Source organism: Acomys minous, assembly GCF_964271855.1.
Source record: "Acomys minous genome assembly, chromosome: 2".
Lineage (NCBI taxonomy): Eukaryota > Metazoa > Chordata > Mammalia > Rodentia > Muridae > Acomys > Acomys minous.
In genome coordinates this window covers 59,378,135-59,397,482 of record NC_140484.1, presented here as the reverse complement: position 1 = coordinate 59,397,482, position 19,348 = coordinate 59,378,135, and the positions used below count along the sequence as shown (strand labels likewise).

The window sequence follows — 19,348 nt, the reverse complement described above, 5'->3', positions numbered from 1 at the left end:
TCCACCCTGGCCACCCCAGCAGGACACGGGCTCCTACGGTCCACTCAGGCCATGTTCTGTGCGTCCAATGAGTGCTCCCCGTGTTGTGGGAGGCCTGTAGCTGCCCAGACTCAGCCCTTCTTCTTGGTGATGCAGGGATTGTCGGGCAGGATCTCCTTGACTCATTCAGATGCCAAGAAGCATCCCTGGGGACAGGAAAGGACAGCTGACCACCCCCACAATCCCACACTCACAGCTGACCCCTGAAGACAAAGGGTCTAGATTGGGGGCAGGGGCTGCTCTGGGGTTCCTGGTGGCTTGGATCTGGGCTCCTCAGAACTTGAGGGCATGTCTTCCTGGCTGCTGCAGTGCTCAGCATTTCTTCTGGATTTCCACTCTGGGGAGGGGGAGGCAGCGGGTTGAATGGATGCTAAAGTAGACCATCAGAACAATAGAGCTGAGAGCCAAACTTCTCTAGCCTTGGGCCTTCTCCACAGCCCAGCCAGCTCTCTCTCTCTCTCTCTCTCTCTCTCTCTCTCTCTCTCTCTCTCTCTCTCTCTCTCTCTCTCTCTCTCTCTCTCTCTCTCTCACACACACACACACACCCTATCTACTCCTTGTTCTCACCTTGACTGACGCCAAGTGACTTTGGATCTGGACGCACACAGAAAGGAAGGCAAGGCCCAACTCTCGGACCTGGACTGCCTTCAGGGTGCTAAACAGTGATGCAATGAGGTAGAACACTGTTACCTGTCACCCTCAGTGAGATGCTGAGGATGAGCTGGCAATCCTAATGGCCTCAGATACCTGGGCTCCTCCCTGTGACTTCATCTTCCCCAGCGTGTTAGTTCTGTCTCATTGCATGAAGTAGCTGCCAAGCTCCAGCCATTAGGTTCTATGCCCGCCTGTAGAGAGGGGCATACCCCTGCAGGGGACTTGAGAGAATGGCCATGCTTGTCAGGCAGAGGAAGTGTGGCTCTGCACTCTCTAAGCATCCAGGGAGTCCCATCCATTCCCACAATCCGTAGGGCCAGATCGCATCCCAGGGACCCTGAGACGCTGTCCCTGCCACAGCAAGCACACCGAGTACCCGGCTTCTCAGAAACACTGGAAAGATGGCAGAAGATGGGCACCCAGGTGCTGGGGCTGAGCGGCCTCTTCGCATGCCGCCCATTGTTAAGGTTTAGGGTCTGCAAATCTCCGAGGCCACCAAAATGGGCAGGACACTCAGGAGTTTGACTGATAAGGAAAAAGCTCTACACTAAAGTGACTAAGAATCCCCACATAAGCTGGGTGTGGTGGGGCACGCCTTTAATCCCAGCACTCGGGAGGCAGAGGCAGGTGGATCGCTGTGAGTTCGAGTCCAGCCTGGTCTACAAAGCAAGTCCAGGACAGCCAAGACAACACAGAGAAACACTGTCTAGAAAAAACAAAAACAAAAAGAATCATCAAAAATAAAGCTGTACACAGTGGCGCATCCCTGTAATCCCAGCACTCAGGAGGCAGAGGCAGGTGGATCTCCCTGAGTTCCGAGTCCAGGACAGGAAAAAAAAAAATCCCACATAAGCCCATCTGCAGGGTGCAACCTTCTGCTGGGTCAGACTTGCCCGCAGCCCTAGCAGGCTCCACTCTGGGCTCAGGCTGTAGAACTCAGGCAGGCTTGGCCATGCCTGGTCTCTCTGCCTGGCTGCTTAGGTTAGCAGTCTTTCCGTCCCCCTCACCAGGCCTGGTTCACAGCAAAGGCAGTGAGGGGGGTGGGATATCAGGCAGAGGGTGATTGCTTCCTTCTTGTCACGGCAACACTGTTCTCACCTCTTGTCACAAAGATTAAAATCTATAATAAGGACATTTAAGAACTCCCTGTAATTTGGTCATGAGCTCTCTCTCGGCCATTAGCCGATGGCACTGGGGTATTAATCTAGTCACTGCTCAGGCCTCTGTGATTTGTGATAAAAGTGTCAGATGATTAGACTTCACTGGCCACAGCACTGGAGTTGACTGGAGTGAGGCAGGGGGCATCCTTTGATCACCCTGACCAAGGGAGCCAGGCTCTGTGTGTCAGTAAACCCCTTCCACAGGACCTTGGAAGGGATCTGAGGAGCAAGGGTGGCTGTCCATCCCAGTGAGTGAATGAGCGAGGATGGCCTTTAGAAGCTCATGACCCTACTCTGGAGGCTGCCGGGTTCTGGGGTTGTACAGGGGGGAGAGAGCCAGGGAACTTGAGGAGAGCAGGCAATGGAGAGGCTGCCGACCTTGACCACAGACAAGGGTGTTTCTCTCAGGTCACAGAGGAAGGTAGCCTTAGCCTCCTGGGGTGGGGTCAGCTCCCTGTGTCCGTGGCCCTCAAGCTTGCAGCAGCCGCCAGCACACACCCACCTACCTTTGCCCTTCCCAGGGACTAGGCAGCCTCTTTCGTAAGAGGTGAAGAGGAACTGAAATTGATTTCTCTGTTGGAAATGGGATAATTAAACCGGTTGTTTCTCTCTTCATCATCGTCATAATAAAACGAGAGGACAGTGGGGTTATGTGCGGCATGAAGTAATATTGTGCTGGCTTAATGCGAGGGAGCATTAATTGAATACGAATGGCCTTTCTGGGAGTTGCTGAGTTATATTTCAGACGTATGGGATAATGATGCCATTTAATCATTTTTACAAGATATAAAATTACTGGCTGCTCTAGGAAGATCATTAAGGAAAACAATTGTTCACAGCAATTGAAAATAGGGTTTTAATTATTTAATACAGAAATTAAAACTATTACAGACCAATGCTGGACAAGGCAACTTAATAGAAATTTATATACAAGCTTCTATGGACATTTTAGTTTTATTAACCTGCCTAATTCCTTAATCCAGGCCAGCTGAAGGCTACCTTAGTTGCAGCTGCAACTTCTCTGCTTGGATTGCCTGGGCAGGAGGTGGCAGGGAAGGGCAGGCAGGCTTCTGAGAAACGGCCAATGGATGGGCAGTCTGGCCAGTGGGGAGATTTGGGAATTCAAAGGACTATTCAGGGCATTTCAAAGTTTTGGGCAGTGGGTCTGTGTGTTATCTGCAATGGCCCGAGGAGGGGTGGCGTGGGTGGTAGACTTGGGCAGAAGAGGCTATGGTTTCCCGTGTGGCAGACGGGTGCCTTAAGACTGGGCAGGCAACAGGAAAACAGAGGGCTGGGGCCCCCATCTGAGTGCTGTCCTAAGCAGAGTGGCCTCCCAGGAATGATGCTCTGGAGCACTTCTGAGAAATGGATGGGAAATGTTGGTGCAGTGTGTGGACCTCAGCTTTGGTGAGTGCAATGCAGAAACCAGGTGTAGCCCCTGAATGGGGAGGGGCACAGCAGGGCCTGATCTTCAAAGGCCTTGTCCCCAAGCTGGGTCAAAACATCCCAGAGGAAGGTGCCCAGTTTTGCCTTTCAAAATTCCTTGGGTGGAGGCAACAGATAAGGAATGTAAGCAAGGGGCACCAGGCCCAAGGGAGGTGGCTGCTGAGACAGGACTTAGTGTCAGGGATACAGGCTGTGCCTATCTGTGTTTCCACCTGGGGGCTCCAGCCCAGGGGACTGTAGTCTCCGCTCTCCCTCTTTTCGTCTTGCCCCTGCCATAGGTGGTCCACCAGACAGCTCCGGGCTCTGTGTCTAGAGAGTCCCTAGGTAGTGGCATCTAGTCCCTAGGACTGTGGGCTCAGCAGAGGGGCTCTGCCAGGGATCCTGGCCTGTTCCCAGCTTTGGCTGCCACCAATTGGAAGAAAAGGTTTCGGCTAAAAACTGTGGGATACAATATACTTCACCTCCTAGAGTGAAGGCTTCTGGGGGGAGTGAGACAAGGCCAAGGAAAAACACGCTCACCGAGCCTGATGCACCTTCAATATGGACTGCGACAGAGGGCTTATTCCTGCTCCCCTCGCGCTTTTTTTCCCCTCCAAATTTTCTTTTATAAATGGTTAACAAAATTATTTTAAAAATTGGAAAAATTTCCCCCACATAAAGGGGATAGAGGGACACTGCAAAGCTATGGTGGAGACGGCTGGATGTAGACACTTCTAGAGCATCCACAGTGGGTCGTGGGCATCCTTTCCTGTTGTGAAGGGGCTGGATGGCGGGAGCGGTCACACCTTTGGCGCCCTAGTCCTCCTAATGTTACACAGGTTGCCCTGCCTCTTGCTCTCCCTGGGTGTTTCCCAGAGGAGAAGGTGGGGCTGTTAGGTGAAGACCATCCAGCATGGCTTCTCTTCCACTGTGCTGGCTTAGAGGTGACAGCAACCTGCAGGTGGCCCCATCCCTACCTTACCCACCTGTACAGGGTCACCTGACATCGGGGAAGTCCAAGCTGGATGAGGGACAGCAGCCATCCTCTTGCGCCTGATGATGCACCCTGCCTACCCTTCTCATCTGCTGCCTCCAGGAAAGGCATCTTAAGGGGCAGGGTGGGTGCCTCACTCGGAGGCCATCCTCCGCCGGAATTACATCCTGTCTCCCATTATGACCAATAAATCCCAAGCAATCTTTTTTTTCTCCTCATAGTTTTTAGGGTTACATAAATTTCACCTATGCAATTTTTTTTTCATGCTTGAATATATTACAGAATGCCACTTCTGCCGCGGGAGCTAATTGATAATGTGATTTGTTATGTTGCCGGGACATAATTCAGAAAGTTATTTTAACGCCTTTGATACATGGAATAGCACTCACTGTTGAATATTTCTCACATAAGCAGACACGGCGTGAGGTGAAGAATGTGATGCTGCAGATGAAATATTTCCAGAAGCTTTTATTCTTGTTGTTTGGATGAGTGCCAGCGTCTTCGTAGAAGAAAGCTCATATTTCCAGCGCTGCTCTGATTTGAATTTATCCCCTGATCATTAGTTAGCTGTGTGTGTGTGTGTGTGTGTGTGTGTGTGTGTGTGTGTGTGTGTGTAATTCTATAACAAGTATGCACATATGTTTTAAAAGGGAAAAATCAAACAAAATAAAGAAGAGTCACACATCACTCTTCCAACACCATCAAAGATGTTCACTTGACGTATTTGTGTGTTAGGTTCAGTTTAGATCCTCTGAAGTCAGAAAAATAGTGTGCCACCCACCCCCTGACCCACATCTCCGCGGTTGGTGGTTTCAGACACCTGACTTCAACAGAGGTTGGACAAAAAGAAAAATTCCACAATTCAACAGCTTGTGACAAACGACACACCGTTCTGTGCAGCTTGTCTGTCAGGATGTGTGAGATCACATCGTCCCACCAAGGTGAATTGTGCTTCACGCCTTCCCACCCACCCGCCTGCCTGCCAAGCTTGGGCTACCATCTCAGGTGACAGATTCAGTGTCCTGGAATCTCAAGACTGTGTTCACAGGACACCTTGTTCTACCAGCTAGTGGAACAAAGCGCAGGTCTGCAGCACAGGAGAGGTGACAGGACATAGAAGAGAACCAACCTCCAGCAGAGACCTACTTTGGTATTCTCGGGCAAAGCCTCTTGTGGTTTTCTTTAAATTCCAACCTCCAGGATAAGTGGCCTTCAGTCAGAGTGGTGACATGACATTTTGCACAACGGCTGTGAACAGCAGAACAGAGACAGTGATATGGGCCTTAGTTGTTGGTGAGGCGGACACGCTTCTGCCTGCCTGTAGCTCTGCAATACCATCTCCTGTGCCTCACTGTCACAGTCAAGATGCAGAATGGGACTGTCACCAGTCTCCCCGCTGATGTTCCCAGACCTGTTCCTATGTCCTGGCAATGCTGATTTACTTGTTTCTATACTTTGCCATAATGAAATCATAACGTTGGGACAGTGGCTTCTATTTCTCAGCAGGAACCGTCCAGGACCATCTAGAAGGCTCTAAGAATGGCTTGGGGTTTTTTTTTTGTTGTTGTTTTTGTATTTTTTGTTTTGTTTTTTAAATACAAGAATGAGTGTTATGGCTCCATTCTGAAGTATTCCCCAAGGCCGATAAGTCAAAAGCTTGGTCCCCAGGGGTGGTTGGCTCACTGGGCCCAGTTGGGGAAAGGCCCTTTGGGTGTGGGACCTTGCAAAGGTCTGTGGAACACTCGCCTCACTGTTTTGCCTCCTCGCTATAAAGTGGGCAGCTATGCTTGCCACAGTCCTGCCGCACTGTACTGCCTCTTCACTGTCTCACAGCAGGGACACTGGGCCACGCTGGGCTGTGACGTGGAATGTTGTCTTCCGCTCACTGAAGGGCAGTTGTGCTGTTTCTGGTGTTTGGCTATCATGAGCAAGGCTGGGCTCAATCCTCAGGTGTATGTATGTGGGTGAGGCAGGAAGCTTCACTTCTCTGGGATAAAGAAATATCCAAGACTGCACACTCAGGGCTGAGGAGGGGTTCGCAGGTTCTGTTTTCTCTGTTTTGTTTTTGTTTTTTCTGAGACAGGGTCTCTCTGTAGCCTTGGCTATCCTAGACTCGCTTTGTAGACCAGGCTGGCCTTGAACTCACAGAGATTCTCCTGCCTCTGCCTCCCAAGTTCTGGGACTAAACGCATGTGTCACCTAGCCAAGCTTGCAGGTTCTGGTTTGTATAGATAGATCTCTGCTGGCGTGGCGGCAGTATTATGTGACACTGTCTGCATCAGTTTCTCTTCAGCTGTTTTAGTAGGTATTAATTTGTGTTTTTAAAAAAATTTTTGGTCACATGGCCCGATCCAGGAAGCCTTGGCACCAATCCTTCAGTGCCCACAGGCAGAGAGGCAGGGAAAGGTGAGTGCACAGTGGCACAGGGGCACTGAGCCTATCTGGGCTACCCACCTGACACTACTTCTGCAGGGACAGCTCTGGGTCCCTGTCCCATCCCCCTCCCCACAAGGCTTAGGACAAGGAACAACTGTCACACAATGGTGACTCTGCATTCCTTGCTTTCACAGTTCTAGCTCAGAACAAAGAGAAGGCCCCACTGCTGAGATGATTTGAGTGTCCCCCAAGAGGTGTGAAAAAGTGGGTGTTTGGGGGGCCCATAATTTATCAAGGCCATGGTGTGTAGATCCTATGACTGGATCCTAGTGGCTTTGTAAGAGCAAGGACAGAGACCAGGGGAGGTATACTCCCTGCCACTCACCATCAGATGCCTGCAGCACCTTGGGACACAGAACTCTATCAGCAAGAAGGCCACCGCCAGACAAAAATCTTCTGGGCTACCAGAACCGTGAGGTGAAATGACCCTTTGCTCTTCCTGCTGTGTTGTCCCAGGAGCAGAGAGAACGGGAAATAGCTCCACCCTGACCCCTTAAGCAGAGGTGGCAAGCAGTCGGGGAAGCTAAGGGAGGCCACTGGGACTTCACACTCCTGCCCTGTGGACTGTTTTCGGTCTCCTTTCCTGGCCAGAGAGCCAGAACCGGCAAAGGGGATCCAACATCTGGACTTTGTGGCTGGAAGGGGCCTCTGGGACTTCATGAATCACTCTCGACTGTCATAGCAGGAAAAGCCTGTTTGGTGCTGCAGAAGGATCACTTATAAGATGGGTCTTTTCCTAAGAGCCCTGGCACAGAAGGCAGGAGATGGGGACCAGGAGGACCACATGAATCCAGAACTATGGAGCAGATGCTGTTTCCGCAAGGATAGCACGCTCTCCTAAGCTTTGGTGGCGCTGGAATGGGCCAGTGATCATAGCCGGATGTCCCCGCTCCTGTCCTGGACTTCCAGAAACACACCACACACTTTGTTTTGTCATTTACTAAAACACTGAAACCAAAAACAAGCTTGCAGGCTAACAGGGATGAACAGGAGCCTGGGTGGGATACCAGGCAACAGCTGTCTTCTCAGGACTGTGGACTGTGGACAGGGCAAGCATCCGGCTGTAACAAGGATTGGGTCAGCCCCAAAAAGTGGGGAAAGACCCCTGAATGGGGAGGAGCCACAGAGGGGTAGAGCTAGGGATGGTGGCCTCACAAAGAACTCCAGGGGTTAGCTCATACGATGGCTTGGTGAGGCACTCCGTACAGAATTAAGCCGAGGGCAGTGGGGTGTGACTCCGGGTGCTGAGTCTGCAACTCAGAGAACACCTCATCCTTGGAGGTATGGGGAACCTCATCTGTGGAGCATAAGACACACGTTGTGAACTCCAGAGCTCCCCAGCAGCAGCTTGGGTCCTGCCAGGATGTCCAGCCTCACCCAGGCCATGGCATGAGGGAGAGTGGAGCATCGGGGAGCAGCTTGGCGCTTCTGGCTGCAGCGGGCCATGAGTTCTCCCCTACAGCCTGACTGCAGCAGCTGTGTCACCTCACGCTCCTCAGTGCTGTCAAGGTGTGGAAACTATGGAGGTCTGGCTACATGGTTGTCAATGACAACACCAGGATGGGACCGGGCCTGACCCCAAGCTCACTGAATATCTTCCCCCCAGACTCCCTGGAACATCTTAAAGCTGGAGAATTGCCTCATGGCTTCCTCTGGGAGGTCTAGAGGCACCCCTAACTGGGCAGGACAAGGTATAATTGGTTCCTTCCTTCCAAACACATGCTACTTGCTTCAGCTTGGGTTCCTGTGGGATGACAGGAACTGGGGGACCAACACTGACAGCAGTGGTCATGAGGCCCTTTCTCTCTCCATTTGTAGCAAAACAACACGCTGGTCACTCTGTATAGCAGAAGGAGCCGGGTGGAGCCAGGCCCAGTCCTGTTTCTGGTTTGTTAGGAAGAAGCCAGACATCACCACCTTTGTCCACCTCTCTGGTCCCTCTTCCTTTTCTTGGCTGCTCAGTCACTTGCTCTCGTGTATTCTCACAAATTTATCCATTCACTCACTAACTCAGCTTCATTCATTCACCGACTCACTCACCGGCTCACTCACTCACTCGCCCACTTAATGCACCCCCCAACTTGCTAACTTGCTCACTAATACGCTCACTCATTCACTCCTCACTTATTTGTTCATCCACTCACTCGTACTTACACAATTTAATTACCTTTTTATCCCTGGCAACTACATCCCAGGCACTGGGGAGCACATGGGGTTTCGAAAGTTAATCTCCTGCTGACTTGTATTGCATGTATTTCAGAGTTCTCAATTTTAAATCCTCTCGGGATAAATCTTTCCGAGTTTGATGCATTTTTCACTTTAGTGTATTGCTAAATGCAATTAGCTGGAGTTTTACCTGATTTTTTTTTTTTTACCCTAGTATCCACATGTGAAATTTATCTGCAGATAGATTCTTTCGCTGCGGCTGGCACATCTTGGCACAGGGTTTACTTGAAGGATGAGTCGGTGGCGTTTGCCTCATCCAGAACAGGCAGCATGCTGCGGCCCTGCCTGCTGCTTAACCCTGAAGCTGGGAGGCTGTCTAAGACGTTACAGGGACAGGAGATGCTGAAAGCTGCTCCTCCTGGTCCTAGCAGCGCACACCCTCAACACGAGTTCCTCCTTCTGAAGGTGTTCTTGCCTTGGCTGAGGAAGACCAGGTGACCCCCCCTCCCCATGGACTGGGTAGCCTAGGTGGCCAACTCCCCAAAGTCCTTCCTCTGGGCAGAGGATCACCCAGCTCTTTTTATTGAGGGTAAGGCTCTTTCGCTTGCTCTCCCCCCTCCCCCCTTCCCTCCTTCTCCTCTTATTGATCCCTCTCTTCCCTCCTCTCCCCTCCCCTCTTTCTCTGTGCATGTGGTGGGCTAGAGGCTGAGCAGACCACATTTGGCTTCTCCACAAGGACAGTGTATGTTGGCTCCTCATGCACTCCCCCTCCCTCACTCCCTCCCTCCCTCCTTCCCTCCCTCCTTCCCTCCCTCCTTCCCTCCCTCCCTCCCTCCTTCCCTGCTTCCTGTCTCTCTCCTTCCTCCTTCACCCTCTTTCTCCTTCTTCCCTCACTCTCCCACCTCCTTCTCTCTCCTAAAAGAGGAATACTTTGCCCCTGAGGGCCACGGACTGAGATGATGTAAACCATAGGTGTCACATACAGACAAATGGGTGGGCAGTCTCTGCCTTACCTTGGTTAACTGTTTCACTGCCTATCCTCTGAATGAGACGAACTGTTTTCCCAAGCGCCTTGCCAAATGCTAGCAGGTCTGGGGAGAGGGGCGTGGAGAAAAGTCCCTTCAGGTGGGCTATGGACACCCTTGACAGGTGTCCAGTAGAAGCCCAAGAAGACTTTGGCATAGCAAGGGTGCCCACTCACTGTCCCACAGCATGGTGGCCCTCAGCGCGTTGTCCTGCAGCAGCGTGGGCCACTGGTTGGCTACAATGCTCTCCGCCCCTACCAGACTCAGAAGGATGGCAGTCTCAATGGGCTTCTCCAAGGACCTCTGTGACACACTGTAGAGATACATGGACTGGTGCCAGGGGACTGATGGCCCTCTTCCTGTCCTTCCCTGTGTCAGCTGCTAGAATGCAGCTGTGTGTGTGGGGGGGGGGTGGGGGGGACCAGGGCTTTTATAGTTCTGAATCTCACCCACAAAAAGTAAGAGCAATTTTACAGGGAATAGCTTTTTTTTTTTTTTTTTTTTTTTGGTGAGGATTGTCAAATCCATCTGGTGTCAGCTCCCGGTCCTGGCATGGAGCCCACAGTGGACATTGGCACTATGAGGTGGAAGGTGTTGGCCAGCCAGCCCTGGTAGTCCACCAACCCCCCCGGGGTGAGCTCTATTGGCACTTGCTCATAGCACCCCGTCTTCCTCATCTGTAGGCTCCTGATGACACAACAAGGACCCTAGGTACCTCATGTTCTCTGAGTTCTCCATCTTCCGCCTTTGGCTCTTGGTGGATGTTGTCAAGTCCAACACGACTATCATCTGGCATTCTGGAGGACACAGCAAGGCTTCTCAGTGGTTACCCACACCGTCACCAGATTCCCACGGGACCTGCACTCTGACCACTCAACCTGATGCTTGGGCTTTCAACAGGTTCTTTTCGGGTACCTACTGACCACACACAGAAAGTGAGGAGCAAGTCTACACAGGGCCACCTCTGATTCTTCCTAGCATTGGCAGCTCTACTCCTTCATCACTTATGGATGCTTCTGGCATTCCATCTTGGTGCCAAGAGAGAAGAGGGAACCTCAGTGCATAGACGGGCTGGTGGTGGTGGTGGGGGTATGAGAAGCCGGCCCCAAAGAAGGCCTGGCTAAAGGAACTACGGACTCTATTAGAGGGCTCTGGGACCTGACCAGCTTATCACCTTCAGTTTGCTGGCCAAGTGAGGGTTTCTGAGATGGGGAAAGGTCATGAGGACTTGGCAGTGAGTGGGCCACCCTAGACAGACCTGCTCACTGAAACAAGTGGCGAAGTGTGATCCTAGTGTGACTATCTACAGGGCCCACATGGACACTGAGGTGACAAGGTTGCTCTTGTCCCTGACCCCTGAGATGGGCTTTTGTCACTGTAAATGTCCATCTGTGAAGGGACATGGCCTCCTGGTATCGGTGAACACCAGGAGGGATTGCCATGCTTTCACATGCCTTAAGTCTCCCTACTTTATGTGCCATATCACTGAGAATTAGCCCTTCTAAGATGATTTCTCCATCCCTGGGACAAGGAATGCTTAATCCATGATGTACGCCTACAGGGCTACAAGTGGTTGGAAATAAACCAGGTCAAGATGGAAATAGACCTTGGACATGGTGGACATGGGTGCCCTGGAATGGAAAGAGCATCCAGGCAGCTCTACAGAGGGCCATGTGCCTCATGAGGGAGAAAGGGACATCTCTGGGATCCTGAAAGGCTTACCCACCCACTGACTGTGTATGGTGGCTAGCTCTGTGCAGCCCAGAAAAAGCAGCATCCTATGAATAGGAAAAGGACCTTGGAGAACCCTGGGGCAGGAGACACAGTCACACCAGAGGGTCTTTGGCCATGTGTCCGAGATGGCTGTGAACCACAAAGACCAGCACATTGTAATACACCCTCCAAATGTCTGAACGTCGAGCCACTGTCCTGCAGTGCTGGGTGTTATCAGTGCCGTGCCAGCACAGCACACCTGGCAAGGGGCCTGGAAGCACACTGTACTCAGCACACCACATGGTACCAGTTCTTTTTTATCTCTGACCTTATCTCAGGTCACTTCCCACCTGTGGCACCCTCTATCTGGCCTCTGAACTCCTTCACTCCCTGGGATTGTCTAGGCACACACTTCCGGGGCTCACTGGTCCCCTGAGCCTGGTGTTAGTGGACACACAGCGATAACAAGGCCCCCCCCCCAAGCACCCATGTTCAGAATGGAAAGGCTCCACGCTTAGTGTAGCCCTGTGAGGTGACACTCCATACCCAATTCTCGTCTGTGGGAGTCTGGAGAGATCTGAACAGGAGTCTTCTGAATCTAAGAACATGCTGGGGGCAACCAGAAGGGGTTAGTGGCTCTGTGGCTGCTGTTCCATTGTTGGAAATGGAGTACAGGGACAGTTTTCAGATAGAGGACAGGGTAGGGCAGGGTAATACGCCTTCCTGAAGCATAGCAAGCCTTGGACTCAGATCAAGTGGCAGTGGCCCCTGCTTTCCTCTTTCCTCCCCTAGGATTTCACTTGTGCCTCTAGGCTCTGGTTGAGGCTGTTGACGGGTGGGATGGGGTGGCGGGGGAGGGGAGAGGGCTGGGGGGGGGGGGGACGGACAGCGACCTCACCTAGCAGATCCATGGCTACAAGTCTTTCCACTTCCAGGTGGGACAGGAAGGCCTCCATCCCATAGAAGAAAAAGGCTCGGCAGCTGTCCAGTACATGCTCCCACTCAGCCTGGCTGTGTGGGTTGAGAACAGCGGGAGGGGAAGAGGAGGGAAGGAGGGGAAGGGAATCACACATCTGGGGAGGTGCGCACATCTGCAACCCCTCCTTCCAGATCTGTTTGTCCCCTTCCACTCGCACTAAACCTTTGTTCTTCTGTGGCGCTCAAATCATTTGTTTTCCCAGTGCACTGCTGGCCTCTGATGGACTGACTTCCCACCTTGCAGAGCATGAGCTGTGGCCCAGGAACAAATATGCATGCTGGCTCTGGGAAGTACTACAGCACCTCCAATATGGGAGACAGGGACTAGGTATGGTCTTTATTATGCTCTATGTCCTGCCTCCACCAACTCTGCCCTCTGTGCTCCACCCCAGCCCTGCACAGGCTCACCCCTGTCCCCCTGTGCCCCGGTACCAACTGTCTTGGCTCTTCCTGTCCCAGGCCCATACACACTAAGGGACAGGGGTGACAGAATGGATGCCCATGGGGGCCAGTGACATGGGACTACCTGACCCTATGCTAGCAGTGTACCTTCTTCGGATGCTTTAGCCTGAGGGGACCCGAGGTCACCTGCGGGGGGTGGGGATGATGTGTGCATGAGTGACCCTGAGACCACACAGTGGTATCCCTTGCCTAGTCCTGTGCCAGGGACTCTACAGAACAGATCCAGCCAATAGGAAAGGTATCACATGAGGGCACCAGCCTCTCTAGTCTGCTTTTTGGAAACCCAGGTTCCAACCTTGGAAAGTGGGCGCTTCCCAGATGCCCCATCCAACGTGCCGTGTATGAGTCTCGGAACTTTTCCAAGATATCCTGGGTTATAGTGATGGGATTCAGTGACTCTGCAGGAAGAATTGGGAGAGGCTGTGGCTTCCTCCACAGGGTATGAGGGATGGGGCCCTGTGCCACTGGCTGGGAAGGAGCGTGTTTTCAGCACAGGTGGGAATGACAGTGCCTCTCCTTCTTCAGATGGAGGAATTGGTAGGGGAGGATAAGGAGAAAGAGGAGGAAGAGGAGGAAGAGAAAGAGTTGGGGAGGAAGGAGGAGGTCTCAATGAATCAAAGCATTTAGAGTGGCAAGGTGGGTCAGCTTAGATTCGGACCCAAGGTTCCAAGGCCACTTGGGATGATTTCCATATAGCCACCAGAGCAGCTGGCACAAGGCCTGGGTGGCTTTGGCCTATATGCAAGAGCCTCTGTGATGTCCTCACCTTTGCCCTGGGCCTCCTCATAAGGGTCCACAACAACTGAGCCTGCGTCAAGGACAAACAAATAGGAACCAAAGCAGGGTCCTGGGAGGTCATGAGAACCCATCAAAGGATACACTTGATGGTGTCCGAGTCAATTAACATGCATTCTGGTGGGGTGACCCGGATCACGCCCTGCAACATAGAGGAGGCATCAAGACCTGGGGTCACCAGTTGGGCCTCGGCAGATATGGCGGGCCTGACTAAACACAAGCTGGCAGGAGCACGGGGGCCCCTGGGCTCTCATCCACCTACCTTCAAGCCCTTCTTCCCTGGACTTTTCTTCTTGAACTCCTTGCTTTTGATCTCTTTCTTCACTGTGCCTTCTGTGGAGGACAATGACAAGTATGACAAGTCGGCTGGGAGACAGCGCTGTGAAGGCACTAGCTGCTGCTCAGTTGCTCAGTTTTGAATTTTCTGAACGTGAAGGTGAGTACAATTGATTGTAATTTTTATCGTGTCAAAACACAAAGCTTCAAGGCCCCAAGAAAAGCTCTTGATGAAAGACCAGTGCCCAAAGCTTCTAGGCACGCATTCCTGAGCACTGGCATTCCACACAGGGAACTCACCAGGGAGCCTGTAGTATTTGGGTCCCTGCTAGTTCCTGGGTCTCTGCACAGAGACTTACAGCCTGTGTCTTCTATGCCAAGCTGTCCCTAGTGGGCAGGTCTTTCTGGGGGCTTCATGTAGATACCACCATGCCCCACTGTGACCATCCTCTTCCCTGCCCACCCTGTGCCTTTCACTCCTTTTATGCCTTTCAGGGTGGGATTTCCACAGGAAATGAGGCTGAGGCACAGGCATGGCTCTCTGCCGTCCCCACATTGCCAAGGACACTTCTCGGGGACACGTTAAGAGGGTACCTGGTTCTGATGGGTCTTCCATCAGAGTCAGATCTGACCTTTACACAGGCCCTCAGCTACATCTCAGCCTAGCATTTCCTGAGGCCTTCATCCTTGCCAAGTACCTATTTACTTGCTTTCTAATTGGAAATCAATTTGTGTTTTCTGGATTTTACAAAAATGAAGGCATGTGCTGTGTGCCCTCTTTTGAGTCCTTCCCAGGGCAGATCTCCTCGCTGCTGATATGTTCCCCTGTACCATCCATCCATCCCAGCGGTGGTTCAAATGACCATCAAGTAGCTGCATGTGGGGTACGTGAACCATGTGACTCGGGGTGAGGGTTAGAGGTGGGTGGGGGGATGGGGTGGGAAAACTGGCCTGAAGCAAGAGTGAGGTTGAAACATGTCCGAACCCAAAAAAATCTTAATCATGAGATCGGCAGGAGTAAGGATCGCACCCTCCCTGTTTTGTGCCTTCATGTCCTGGTGCACATGATCCTGTGACCCTTCCACCTCCACCATTCTCAGAGGTAGTTCACATAGCCTGGTGACGAGGACATGGCCAGCTAGCACCTCCTGGAATTCCTCTCCATTATTCCCAGCACCTCAGCCCCAGCCAATGGTGTCCACTCCTACTCACTTCTCCAAGGCACATATAGCCCTTATTCCCCCCACTGGAATTGCTGTGTCACTGAAAGAGCTGTACTGGAGATAGTGATACCCACCAGCCCCAAACTCACTGCCCAATCAGGATCCTGCTAACCCACTTGCCTGGGTGGGTCCAGCACCTGTACGTATAGGTGGCTGGATGCTCTGAAGGGAAGTGGACCCTGGGCCCCAGGATGACAGCTGCTCACTTGTGGAGAGCAGAAGAAGACCTAATGAATATGTGCTGTTGACATGGGTGTGGCCGGGTAGTCAAGTATCATAGCCTCAGACCCATGGGAAATGGAGAAGTCAAAGGGAACCAGCCAAGCCTTCCCCTGGCCCATGTGTGGATGGTGGTGGTCAGTGAAGAGACTGTCCGCCATGGCTTTCTCCATCCCGTCATTTGTGGTCTGGAGACTGCTCTGAAACAGAAACTACTTTTATCAGGATTAGCTAATTTGTTTACCTTTATATGGTAATTTTGACTCTGTGTTTGCCTATACTTAATAACCCTGCCTCTCTGCTCAACAGTGTGAGCATCCAGGGTCCTGTGGGTTCTCCATCACAGAGCCGAGGCCACCCAATCCCAGCTTCTCCATCCCCCCCACCCCTCTCTCTCTTTCCTCTCTCCTGTCTCTGTCTCTGTCTCTGTCCTCTTTCTCTCTCTCTCCTCTCTCTGTCTCTCCTCTCTCTGTCTCTCCTCTCTCTCTCTCTCCCTCTTTCTCTTTCTGTCTCTCTGTCTCTGCCTCCCCCCCACTTTCCTCTCTCTCACCCTGTCTCTGTGTATACATGCATATAGTTGTTTCACCATTCCTGTCAGATCAAGCCCCTAGAACTGTGCAAGAAAACATGGAACCAGGTGTTTCAGTTCAGTGGCCTCCAGGTTTGGGCTGTTGCAGGGAGTTGTGCAATCTAAGAGTTTGTATGGATGGATGCACCTTCTCATCTCCTATATAAAGACCTAGGGGAGGGTGCATGGGTCACCTGTGGGCCAGTGTGTAGCTTTTATGACCTCTCCCCAACGGTTTCCCAGGTGGTTCTCCTGTGCCATTGCCATATCGGCAGCAGCGTTCCTATCAGCAGTAGGCAAACGTGTGCTTCTGCATTAATTATTGATTTAAAATTTTAATTTAATCATTCATCTTTTACTTGGATTAAGCAAACACAATGGGTGCACGGTCGGCTACTCTGAAGCAGGCACGGTGGGCTGGTGGGGCTAAGGCTGCCAGACAGTCGTGTCACACAGTCCCATCCCTGCTGCTTGGCAAAGTCACCTAGACTCTCTCCTCAGCTACTTCCAAAAGCAGATGGCATTGAACTGGCCACAGTGACTATGTCACTCAAATGAGCTCTCAAAAATTTTTTTTTCCTGGAATTTTGTGTCCTTGGCCAGTGACTCCCTGCTGCCAGCCCCGCCTACCATTTTCTCTCTGCTTTGGAGTTGAACCTTATAAGATTCCCAGTGTAGGTGAGTTAGTGTGTGTCTGTTGTCTGTGCCTGGTACAATGTCCTCCAGGCTCATCCATGTTTTTCTTTTTCTTTTCTTTTCTTTCTTTCTTTCTTTCTTTTTTTTTTTTTTTTTTTTTTTTTTTTTTTAGGTTTTTCGAGACAGGGTTTCTCTGTGTACCAGCCTTGGCAGTCTTGGACTCACTTTGTAGACCAGGCTGGCCTCAAACTCACAAAGATCCACCTGCCTCTGCCTCCTGAGTGCTGAGATTAAAGGCATGTGCCACTGTGCCTGGCTTCATCCACGTTGTCTTAAAGCAAGACTTCCTTCTTTTCTCTGGCTGAACAGTGCTGGCCTGTGTATATGTGGCCTGGCTTCTGTAACCATTTCCCAGGTGATGGGCCCTCCAGTTGCTGTGAATGGAGATGCCGCAAACACGGGAGAACAGGTGTTCCTTCAACTGGCTGGTCCCATTTCCTCTGATGGACACCCGCTGCGTATACCCATCATTCCAAAATGGCTCACCCATTGATCCTCCCGGGACGTGGAGCCCTCTGGTCCTCACCCTCCACACCAACCTGCTCGCCTGCAGCCAGGCTAGCAGCCGCAGGAGATGTGTGTGTGGGATTTCAGTGTGTGCCTCCCACTGTCAGCATCAATCCCTCCCTGCAGATCTAGGGTAAACTCTGAGGCTCGGGCTGTTCTTAGTGCTTGCGTGAGGGTTATATTTGCATTCTGCCCCAATCTCCCTTTAAGTGACACAGCCCTGCATCACATATGGTGTGGGACCCTTGCGGCACAGTCAGCTGTGTCATCCCTTCCCTTACTTCTTGCTCTGATTTGTCATGCGTGTTATGAAAATCTCACCGTGTTGCTATCATTTTCTTTCACTCAAGTTTTTTGCTTAAAATAGATTTTTTTTTAAATGGAAAAAAAATCTTTTTTTTTTTTTTTAAATTATCACCCTCTTGCTTCATGGCTGCTTGTTTCTTTCTGTTGTCTTTGGAGTCACCGTCGCTGGCCTTGCCTCCGCTGGCTACCATGGGGTTCTCTCTGGGCCTTTATATGCAGTCGACACTTCTTGCCATGTTGTCCCCAAACTTCTCAGCTTTCCCTCCAGGCTTCTAGCTCCACGTCTTTAGCCCAGGAGCCACATGGGCTATTCCTGCTGTTCCTGCCCATGTTTGAGCCACAAAAACTCTAAGAAGCACCCTGGGCCAGGTTGTTGGGGTTTCGTTATGTTTCTCCCGTCTCTTGGCAGGTGTCACTGTCCTGGGTTGGCTGGTGCCTTGTTTCCTCTTGACTGCCTGGTTTCTTGTCATTGTGGTTGGAAGGAAGAATGTGACTCTTATTATTTTATCTGGAGTGGCAGCAGCAGCTCAGGCTATTTGCCTTAATTTGGTATTTATTGATCGCTGAATGCTTTTCCCTTTTTGCAGTCCTGGTTTTTGAAGCCAGGGCCCTGTGCATGCTGGGAGAATGATCGACCACTGAGCTATCTTTTCGGCAATAATTTGGTATTTATTGATGTACAACATGTATTCCAAAGTGAAGTATGCCACAGGAACAGTTTGGAGGTCTTTCACAGACTGGAGTATCTTGCAGCTTCACAGATGATGGTCTTCAAATCCCTGCATTCTACCTTGCCTAGGCCTGACACAGGGCCTTGCCTTCCCTCACTTCCTCTCAGCATCTAGCCAAATGATTCTGGATGTCAGACTTTTCCACCAGTGGGATTCTCTTTTGCTGTGGTATCAGCGCTCATGAAACATGGAACACAGCAGGCTTTCCGTTCACATCACTAAGTGTCTATTGCAGAAATGATTTTGAATGAGAAAGGGCCACGGAAGATGTTAAAACACTTGGAAATCGTTTTTCAATACTGGGTATGGAGCCTAGGGCCTTGCACATGCTGGTCAAGCCCCAGTGCCTTGGCTAATTACTTTTTGACAGGCGTTAATAATGTTTTGCCTGAAAAATAATGTCAATATTTCCATTTTAAAATTAAGCATTACTACAGCTAAAGCATTACTCACCTATCCCCTCCTTATGGAGACGGTTCCATAGCATTTGAAGAGAAAAGTCTCGTGACAGAGAGGTGACGTTGTTGAACGCGGAGAGCCCCTCCAGGGGCAACTCAAGTAGGAGCTTGTCTACGATCAGGATCATGTACTCAGGGTCAGGCTGCCCTGTGGAAGAGAAAATGACAGGAGCTCAGACAAGAGGAGGGACTGGCTCTGAGGACAGGGCAGACCCTGGATCTTGGAAGTCATCACCCCAAGCTCTGATTTTGTGTTGAGGTGACCGGCGTGAAGATACGAGAGAAGAGTATGGCCCTAGCCCGGCTTGCAGAGGCATGACTGCACTGATGACACGCTAGGGCCCCTGAGGCAGCCACTGGTTTTGATGGTGAGATCAAGTTTATGATATGGACCTGGACAGAGTCCATATGTAGTGGTAAACTTTACAGGACGCCATATCCCAAGACACCGGCCGCCCAAGGCAGGCCATAGAACCTCCAGGCTCATGAAAACTCCTCTCAGAGGACTTTCCAGAGA

At 51.4% G+C, this 19,348-nt stretch overlaps 2 protein-coding genes across 4 annotated transcripts in view; one reads left to right on the top strand and one right to left on the bottom strand.

The window, feature by feature from the left end:
• Positions 1–19,348, top strand: part of ADGRA1 (adhesion G protein-coupled receptor A1) — a 319,025-nt gene that overhangs the window by 43,167 nt on the left and 256,510 nt on the right. The window lies entirely within an intron of this gene.
• The window catches only part of CFAP46 (cilia and flagella associated protein 46), a 78,791-nt gene continuing 67,084 nt past the window's right edge, over positions 7,642–19,348 (bottom strand). For all 3 annotated transcript variants that reach the window (XM_084755786.1, XM_084755787.1, XM_084755788.1), the window contains 10 exons: positions 18,827–18,979; positions 14,110–14,180; positions 13,932–13,989; positions 13,819–13,854; positions 13,348–13,450; positions 12,511–12,623; positions 10,615–10,696; positions 10,076–10,212; positions 9,888–9,965; positions 7,642–8,005 (listed from right to left, as the gene is read on the bottom strand). In XM_084755786.1, the coding sequence (XP_084611912.1) occupies positions 7,884–8,005; positions 9,888–9,965; positions 10,076–10,212; positions 10,615–10,696; positions 12,511–12,623; positions 13,348–13,450; positions 13,819–13,854; positions 13,932–13,989; positions 14,110–14,180; positions 18,827–18,979 (953 nt within the window). In that variant the 3' untranslated portion in view covers positions 7,642–7,883. The remainder of the gene's footprint in view (positions 8,006–9,887; positions 9,966–10,075; positions 10,213–10,614; positions 10,697–12,510; positions 12,624–13,347; positions 13,451–13,818; positions 13,855–13,931; positions 13,990–14,109; positions 14,181–18,826; positions 18,980–19,348) is intronic.